The 9,867-nt window shown below is 43.4% G+C and overlaps 1 protein-coding gene across 1 annotated transcript in view; it reads left to right on the top strand.

Moving 5' to 3' along the window:
- Positions 1-8,503: 8,503 nt before the first annotated feature.
- The window catches only part of bnc1 (basonuclin 1), a 17,642-nt gene continuing 16,278 nt past the window's right edge, over positions 8,504-9,867 (top strand). Inside the window, exon 1 of the mRNA XM_041043077.1 lies at positions 8,504-8,792. Within this exon, the coding sequence (XP_040899011.1) occupies positions 8,778-8,792 (15 nt within the window). The 5' untranslated portion in view covers positions 8,504-8,777. The remainder of the gene's footprint in view (positions 8,793-9,867) is intronic.

The raw sequence follows: 9,867 nt of genomic DNA on the forward strand, positions 1-9,867 counted from the left end.
TCTTTTTATTCATGGCTCCTGGGCCAGTGAATGTGTCTCTGTGTCCCCCCCGTCCCCCTGCTGAGAGATTCCAGAGGCTTCTCTCTTGGCCTCTCAGGGCTCCTGGGTCACTCGTTTGTCATCATGACCTCTGACCCCTGTAGGCCAGTGTGCCGGGAGGAATGTCGGAGATGTTTACCTTCGCTGAGACTGATGGTGTCCAGGTGGCTCTTTCTCTCTCCTTCTTTTTTTCCCTTACTTTTCGGTCTTGTTTTTTTTTTTTTTCTCTTTTTTTTCCTGAGCGCCCCACCTCTCTCTGCTGCAGCCAGCCTGGTGAATAATGCAGAGGCTGAGTGAGAGTATAGCCTATCATGCTGTTGATGCGCTCATGCTATGACTGTTAGCACCAGTGCTTACCAGCGCGAGTGTCTTGAGTTTCGGCTTTGGCACGTTTGTGGACGTGGACTCTTTACATTTGTGTCAGAAAGTATCTGGATTGTCTTGACAGGAAAGTAGGAGAGTGGGAGAGAGAGAGAGAGAGAGCTATTGATTGGCCCTCTGTCTGGGTCCGGTCAGAAAACACACTCATCCAAAGCTCCACTTCCCAGAGTTTGTTAGCCATCAGACAGCCAGCCGAGCAGCATGGCTAGACAGAGAGGGCATTCAGTAATAGGTAATGGACCCCCACTTTCAGCTCCCCCGCCCTCCACTTCAACTTGGTGCCATCTATCACTCTAGCGCTTGGACCTTCCCGGTGGCTCCTCGCTGGGTCCTCGTGTACTGGAAACTCTTGGAAAGTTTCCTGCCCTCCCCTGCACCCCACCCCCCAGCCCCCTCAGCCCCTCTAAAGAGCCCATTAAACAGTGTTGTAATGCAAACAGTAAGTCCAAAGAGAGCGAGGGCCAGGTGTCGGGTGCAGAGGGGATGAGCGTCTAATGCAGCCATTACGAGTGGCGGGGAGGGTGGGTAGATTATCATAAAAGCATCTCCCCTCCCTCTAATGTGGACATGTCTGATCAATACCAGACTCCTGGGAGGGGATAGAGGGATGGAGGGATGGACGGATGGACAGACAGATGAAGGATGAGAGGAAAGGGAGCAGCTTTATTCATCCACCGGCTGAATGCTCTGTCGCCACACCATGGGATGGCAGTGATGGGCGCAGAGAGGTTACAGAACCTGAGGATTAAAGCATACCTGTACTCGTATAGGATGAGGTGTCTCGTTGAATGCTTCATAAGACAGTGCACTGTTTGATTTTTGGCTCCTGATTTAGATGTAACAACACTGATTGAAAGTTGCATTTGAATAGTTTTAGTTTTAGTTCAGTTTTGGTCAATAAAAACATAATAAAAGCACATTTGAGTTTGTTTATCATTAAAAATTTGAATTTAATTTTCACTTTGTGTTTTTAACTTCAGTGCCTGCTAAGCATTTTGAAACCTACAGCTGTCACTATCTTTGATGTGAACGGTTACCATGGTTACAGACGTGGCTCCCTTTTAGCAGACCCACTGTCTTTCCTGCTCACTTGGTGTTTCCACAGCTCCCTGTGCTCCCCCTGCGCACATTTATTTACTCGCTGCCTAAAAAAGCTGTGGGTTTAGCTTGAGTTACTAAAATGTTATATAACATTAATTTCAATACTCCTTTAGTGAGCATCTAGAGTAAGGTTTAGATGGTTGACTTCACGCTAATCCTGTATTTATTCCCACTGAAAGCCAATAAACCAAAAAATGAGGTCACTGTTCCATCCATATTGACAGATCTCAGTAACACTGGCTTAATGTTGCTTATCTTTTTTTTGAAATGATGGCACGCTGGATGCTGGATCTCTCCGTGCTTTGCTGCACCGTCTTTTCACCGTCCCTCATTTTCAGGAGGGACTGTGGATGAGTTTAGTCCATAAATCTGTTTATTGTTTCTGCAGTAACATAATGTCGCTAAATGCAAAATGCTGCTTATTAGAGCCGCTAAATCATCTTCTGAAGAAGAGATGACGGATAATGTTTCAGCAGTCAGGAGCTACAGTGGATGATTCTACATGCATGTGACCTAATACGGCATTAGAACAATAACTATCATTTCAACTGATGAGTGTAATCATGCAGCTACTGGACATCATACAGTGTTTATATATCAGTTGCGGATACTTCTTAAGATGAGTATACACAGACTTATGAATACTCACTAAGCCTTCAACTACATCAGTGTGTTATAAACCACTCACTAAGGGTTTATAAAGGTGCTGAAATAATTCAGCTATGAATTGGGCAGTTAATGGACAGAAAACCAAACCAGCAGTAATTCTGCTAATTGCTTAATTGCTCATCTTTTATCAAGCAAAATGCCAAACATTTGTTGTGGACTGCTGCTCGGATAAAACGAGCCATTTGAGGACACCACCCTGGACTCTTGGTAATTATGATGAACTTTTCTTGACTTTTTTTTTGACTGAAAGACTAAGTAATTAAATTTGACAGATTAATAAACAACAACAACAACAAAATTGCTTGTCCCCGCCTGTTTTGTGTCACACTTCTTCAGTTTTCTACCGTAGCTCCTCATAAAGTATTCATCCTCTTTTATGTGAATGTTTATGAGATCATGTAGCTCAGGTCTTAAGCCTCATGTGCACCATCTGAAATTAAGTATTACCTGTTATTACAGTGTTTGCGTTTGTGTGTGCGTGCAGAGTTGCTGGGCTGTTTTTGTTCCTGCTAATGTCTTTACCTGCAGGTGTGTCCCACGTTTCCTTTGGAAGGATGTCCTCACACCATTTCAGTGGCAGTTTGAGCGGACAGGCAGCTGGTTCCCATCAGTTTTCCTCATATTGGCCAGACATCTTTCCAGAACATCCCCCCACGCTCCACCTCCCCTCCCCTCCCCTCTCTTGCCTTTGACAGCTCTGCTTCAGACCCCAGAACTGAGACGAGCCATGTTGGAGACCGTCCTCATCATAGGGGAGCCTACATGTGATTCTCACAACTGGGTGGAAAGTAACATTTAGTGGTGACTCAGAAGTTTAATGGGTGCGTTGACAGGAAGTTTGGCAGAAAGATGGTAGTTGCAGTTGAAGTGGAAGTATAGTATGGAATAGTTGTGGTTTCCACTGTCAGTAGCTGTACAACAATAGATTAGGAATATTTCCTGTTGAACTTCCCACAGATGATCAACCACAGCTTGAGTTTAAAGGAAACCTGTGTGCACTGCAGCACTCATTCTCACTGCTGCTACTGGAACTGTGCTAACTGGTGTTTATCTTGATGCATGTAGGCCGTGAATGTTTCTATGTTAGAGGACATGAAAGAACTACATTTTTAAATTTAGCCTTACAAAGTAATGGAGGGGCCTTGAGAAGGCAGTAGATCTTCTCTAGCTGCTATATTTGCATGTAAAACAGCTTGCTAGCTCGTTAGCTTGCCCGAAAGTTTAGATTTTGCTCCTGCTTGCTCACACAGCTTGTTAGAACAATGGCTGTGTAGAGATGTAAGGAAACCAATTACACTGACATATGTGACAATGCAAATTGCTAAACAGCTAATAATAATAATAATAACCAGCGCAGGTAAAACACAGGGCTGCCAACTTTCAAGCACTGAGCACAGATCTCACAAAGTCACACCACACATGCCTTTCTCACGATAACTTTTCATCTCAGCTTCCACCGATGTGAAATTGGAGAATTTTAAGCGAAGGAACGGCAGCACGTGCAACAACAAATAACTGCGATGCGCGTTCCGGTGGAACAGCCAATCACAGCGATTCAAACCTCACTCCAAGCATGAAACAGATGCACTGCTAATGATCTGCTTATGTGGGATGCTAACTAGTTAGCCCGCAATGGTCTCGGCCTTTTGATTAACAGCCTTGTTCTTTAATTCAGTCTGGAAACACTGCTGCAGATGTGACTGTGCTGGATTTTGAACCGAAACAGTGAATAATGGCGTCTCTGTGCAGTGCCTGTCTGTGAAGGGATGTGATGTGATGTCTTTCTGAACCTCTGTCACCAATGTCGCTGAACAGCTGTTCAATCCCATACCTCATTTATTAAAGCCAAACAAAGCAAATCGCCTGACTGCAGAGACACTGAGAACAAAATCCACAGAAGAAGTGACACACTACGATACTGGACACACTGACTGCCCAGTGATTTTTGGGAAGTGGAGTGCACGAACACCTCAGTAGTGAGTCTTAGCATCAAAGATGGAGAAAAGTGAAGGTGCTGGATTTGAAATGTAAGCAGTAATTCCTCTAAAACTGACATCTGCAAACCTTGTTTTGTGTGTCTTTGTGTACCATTTGCCATGTGTGCACTGAGCTGGGTACCATCACTGTGGCTCCTATTTACATTTACTTCTACGTCCTCTACTCTTTGCTCACTAACTAAAGAGAGAAGAATATATTCATAGTAAGCATTAATATCCTGTGGTCTTCTGTTAACATTTGAAGTGCACTCAGTGGCTGGCTCTGCTTTCACTAATGCTGTTTTATATAAAACCAATCTCTATGAAAGCCCCGCGCCTCCCACACACATGAACAGTCCTGACCTCCCCTCTTGCTGCATGGTGAAAGCGCTCTCTTCAATTTTTTTCTTGTTACATCGTTTTCTATCTCCTTCACACATAACCACAAACACACTGCTGCATGGCTGCATCACCCGCTGCGTATGCACATGGACAGGAGTAAACAAACGAATCCTGTCATGCTGTCGTACACAGTTGTGATGTCCTGGCTCTGCCACACAACAAAAACTTTCATTAGCCTGTGTGATTTACAGTCATCTAGTGAAAGTGTCTGCATTGAAAAAGTGGCGTGGAATGACAGGTAAACTTCAGGTCATTCGGCGTGGTGACTGGAGCCCGGTACGGACAGTCTGCAGTGAGTGGAGGGGGGTAATAGCTCCTCTTTTGGCCTTTTTTTTTTTTACTGTCAGCTAAAGTGAGGAAAGGCAGGCTAATACTTACGTGGCATGTATACACACACACACACACACACACACAAGACAAAAGACAAAAAAAAAAAACACTGCTTCCCTTGCAGTGTAGCTTTTCTGGGGCAGGTTCTGCATGATACAGTAGTCAGACAGGAGAGATAATCACCAATACAACTTCAGTCAACTTTAAGACTGAACTATGACTGGATCACAGGTGATGATTTTAATGAGATGTATTAATATGTGAACACAAAGAATTAATCAACAATTAAATATCTTTAGGTTTTAAACTGCTGGAAGGACAAAACAACGCATACAGGTTTCACCCCGGGCTCGGAGAAGTTGTGATGGCCATTTTTCATTTTTCTGGCGTTCAATGGACCAAATGATTGATCAACTAATCAAGAAAATAATTGTCAGAATAATCAATGAAATTAAAATGTAAAGGTAAAATGGTCAAAACACATAGCGTCTGAGGTCCTGAAGTCCAGGATCCGGGTCAGGATCTTTCTCGAACCGTAGCCAATTGCTGTGAGAGTCTGAACAGAACCATAAAACTTATTTATTAATGCTCGAGTCACTTCAAGTGGATATTGTCTGTGAACATTTTACTGATACATTTAGTATAAACGTATTTGTAACTTGCCAAATGCATAATTTAATAATATATCCTCATTATATTTTATAGAAAATAAAATCCAGTCACAATTATGTTCCTACAAAGTGTATTTGCTGTTGAAGTTTAGTTGTTAAAAAAAGAAAAAAACAAAACAAAACATAATTTGTAGGAGACAGGGCTGAGGTGACACACCTAATGTTAACTCAAGGACCTGTCAGTCAAACATCTCATCAAACCCATGATGACAGATTGCATGTGTATGCACTGGCAGTATTTTGCTGGGCTTCATCAAATAAAGAAAGTGTAAAGGAGTGTGTAATGCTCTCCCAAAGCTGCTCATCTGCTCCAATACTCAAGCCCCCACTTCGCTCTACCCTGCAGGAAAGCTAATGACAGACATGTAAGTAGGCAGCGTGACCTGTTCTGCTGCACATGGAGTTTATTTGCTGGGGGGCGCAAATACGTATACGGTGCTCCAGCCCAGGGAGCAGCAATCTGACAAGCAGTGCAGACCTAATCCAGGCCAGGTCTGGGGCAGTGTTTGGTATGCATCCCTTAGGTATGGAATAAATACAAGGCCGGTAAGCAGATCTGCTTGCCTGGACAACTGCAGGAGAGCGGAGGGCTTTCCAGCCCTGCGTTTACATGCCTTGACGGGATGTCTCTTATCCATATATGTAACCTCATAACATTCGGAGCTTTTCACAAATAAGAAGAGCTTTGATCTCCTGTGGAAAGTAATGCTGTTTTAATGTCCAACTTCAAGGGCCATTTAGTTGCATTTTTTATCAGTTAGCAAGGCTGTTTGGCAAATCTCTGAATGTCAAGTCAGGGGGTGTTTCTGGCCCAGAGGTTAGAGAAGCTGCTCCGTGATTGGTGGGTTGTCAGGTTGAGTTGCTTGCTGGGAGAATGTGGGAGGGGAAAGCGGATGAGTAACACTATTCCCTCCCTGCAGCGCTTCGGTTCAGTTGAAATACTCTTGAGCAAGGCACTAAACACCCCCCCCGCCAAAAAAAAAGAAAGTAAGTAAAGAAATGAGATTATACAGGAATATGTTGAACAACGTAAATGTGGAGCTGTGAATTTCTGGGAAGTGGTAAATTAAGGTTTTCAGAAAAAATATTTACAAAAAGTATTTTTTTAAAAAAGTGCTTTGTACTTTCCTTTAAAGTGTGTCTCCACCTGGTGGCACCCCCCCCCACCCCCCCACCAACAACTCCCGCCCTCCCTTCCTCCCTCCCTTAAGCCACCACAGATAGAGCAGACCAGGTGTACCTGTTTAAACTTGCTGTGTAATTTGTGGATTAGCAGATGCCTCTAATGGCTAAAATCATCAGAGCTTTCCCTCTGCCACAGAGGGGGAGGAGGGGGGAGGAATGGAGAGGAAAAGACACAAAAGCAGAAAAGTAAGAGTAAAGGAAAAGGGTTAAAAAAAAAAGAAGCCATGATCCTTGTTTGATGGATCTCAAAGGGGAAACTCAGCTATAGTAAATACGCACATGTGAAAATAAGAGTAGACGCAGATTTGCAGAAATCAGAAGAATTATACTGTCATCAGTCCCTTTCACCCTGTCAACATGTCAGTACTGTTGCTGCTTTAAAAGCTCTTTGTCTTTGTGTGATTTTGCAGTTACCAGTTTTAAATGAGTAACAGCACACGCGTCAGCATCCGGCACATGGTCATGAATGGGAAACCGAAATGAGCAGTCAGTTCATTGACTGACAGAAGAATACGTGGGTCCTATTTTAATAATCACTCAATCTTTTAAGTCAGTCTTCACGCAGAGGTGCTAATATTTGTTCACACAGAGAAAGCTATTTGAAGTTCAGGCAACTGTGGACTTCAGTCACCAGTCAAGTCACCAGAAAAAAAAAAAAATCATAAGTACGTGATATCAGCCTAGGGAATTCATCTTAAATGTAATTTATCCACAATCATACAAACATCATGATGATGATGTCTGCTTCCATCCAATGACAGGAACGTGACAGAACTCCCTCTGTGTTTTCGATCAAGGGCTGTACATTTGTAATTTCTCAGTTTGAACAGATGATACTTGAACAGTATTTCTTTTTTTTTTTTTAAATGACTTTGAGGAATCTGCACATTTTTCCCCTGCAAAATTTAAAGAAGCTAAAGCTCTCAAATGCTTCCAGCTGTGCCGAAACTTTAGTCTGAGCAAATGAGTCTAAAACTGGCCAACTTTTGATTTCAGCTGCAGTTTTCAATACTATCGAGTTTTTCAATACAGATTTCGGTGGGTGCCAAAAAAAAAAAAAAAAAAAATGTCTGGAGGTTTGATACCCATCCCCCGGTGCACGTCTCCCTAAAGATAAGACAGATTTGGTTTTTGTCATGTGTGAAGTCCCCCTCTTCCAGAGAAGCACTCAACACAGACACTGACACATTCCTGACGGCACAAGGCATAACTTGTTATGGAGGCTGTTCACAGGACTGTGTTAAGGTGAATCCAGACACACACACACACACACACACTGGGCTGTGTGCATGGAGAGGGGCAGCGTTGATTTAGGGCATTACTCAGACGGAGAGAGAGAGAGAGGGAGAGAGAGGGGAAAAGAGGGAGAGTCTCCCCTGACTGCATTAGGAGAGCCTCCAGCCTTTGTGATTCCTTTTGATCAAATCTCTGTGAAAGATGAGTGTCATGCCCTCTTCCAGCCAGCTGTGAGGGGACTGCCCTGTGACTCTGAGGGGGTAGACGTGTGTGTGTGTGTGTCTGTGTGTCTGTGTGTGTGTGTGTGTGCACGTGAAAGAGTATGCACACCTCCATGTGTGTGTTGTGCGCACAGGCTAGGGAGGGAGCAGGCAGCTCCTGAGGTGAGAATGCCGAGTGGGAGGATCTCATTCCAATCCCCTGTGCCCAGTTTCAACACACACACACACACAGACACACACACACTCAACATCTTGAGTAGTTTAGAGCCAGTCCACGACAACATGAGAGGAGAGAAAGCAGAGGAGGTGTGTGTGCATCTGTGTAGTGAGAGTAAAAGCACAGTGACTTCTCTTTTTTTGTGGAGTGAGTGCTCAGTGTGTCCGTGTGTGTGAGAAGAGAGAGAAGCCGAGTGCATGTGTGTCTGTGTTGTTGGAAGGAGACGCTGCTGGGTGTGATGGCTCTTTTGCGTTAGTACTTGTGCGGACAGGAGAGTTGGAGGCAGTTGTTTTGTGGGGACTCGCAGGGAATGGCAAACTCCACGGTATCCTTGGAAACATCTGACTAAATGAGAATGGCTGAGGTAAGAGAGACAGCTTTTCACTTGCTATTCTCTGTCTGCTCCGGTTCTTCTCTCTCTCTCTCTCTCTCACATGCACACACACACACAAAACTGCCTGCACACATGATCAGGACATGCTTAACAAAGACAAACTGGAAGGAGTTCATGCAGACTGGAGTGACAGGAGAAGTGCAGACTTTTTTATTTGGAAATTTATGTGGAAACAAGGAGAAACGTAGATGTTTTGTGTTTGACGATAACGTCCATGTGCTCTGGTTAGTTTGTGTGTCAGTGACATGAGTGGAAACCTGCTGATGTGGACTTTAGTTTTTCTGTGATCATACAATTTGTCTATATGCTTTAGGATTTGTTAATATAAGTTGTTACACAGTGATCTATAGGCCTCGGTATCATTGTAATTTTTCAGGCGTTGTATCTCAGTTTCTGTACTGTACCAGTACTTTTTTTAAAATTCCTTTACTTTTAAGAATTTTCTTTTCTGCAAAGCCTTTTTATTCGTAATTATTAGCAAAAGGGGAAATGTCCTCAAAACACAAGCAGCTCCACGAGAACTTTGTTTGAGTAAAATGGTCTAAAATTGTCTAAATCGGAATTTAAATCAGCAGCAGTGTGACCTGGTAACTGATTTTCCTTTCCTTTAATTGTCAGATTTATGGAAAGTTTTCTTCCATAAATCCAACGTTTCTATAACTTTGAGTCGCTCTCAAACGCTTGAAATCCTCATGTGACTGGTGAAGAAGTCAACACGAGGGCGTCTTTGCCTCATTCAGTGTGGACAGAGATTGTCCTTACATGCCTTCCACCAGAGACAACTTCCAATGAACAATGACAGTAACTTCACCATACGCGAGTCAGGATGCCCACTGTGGAGCAGCTGATTCTGCTCTTTTGTTCATCTTCTTTTTTTTAAATTATAGCCTGTATTTTCCTTTCTCTAATCTTTGCTGTTACTCTATAACTTCATATTTCTCAGTTTTAGTTCACAGTCATATCCCGTGCTGGACACCACCTCCACCCTCGTCCTAAAGACAATAAGCTCCTGTGAGAAAAGAAAACTGTCATTGAAACCATTAGG

The sequence above is a fragment of the Toxotes jaculatrix genome, chromosome 1, assembly GCF_017976425.1.
Source record: "Toxotes jaculatrix isolate fToxJac2 chromosome 1, fToxJac2.pri, whole genome shotgun sequence".
Taxonomy (NCBI): domain Eukaryota; kingdom Metazoa; phylum Chordata; class Actinopteri; family Toxotidae; genus Toxotes; species Toxotes jaculatrix.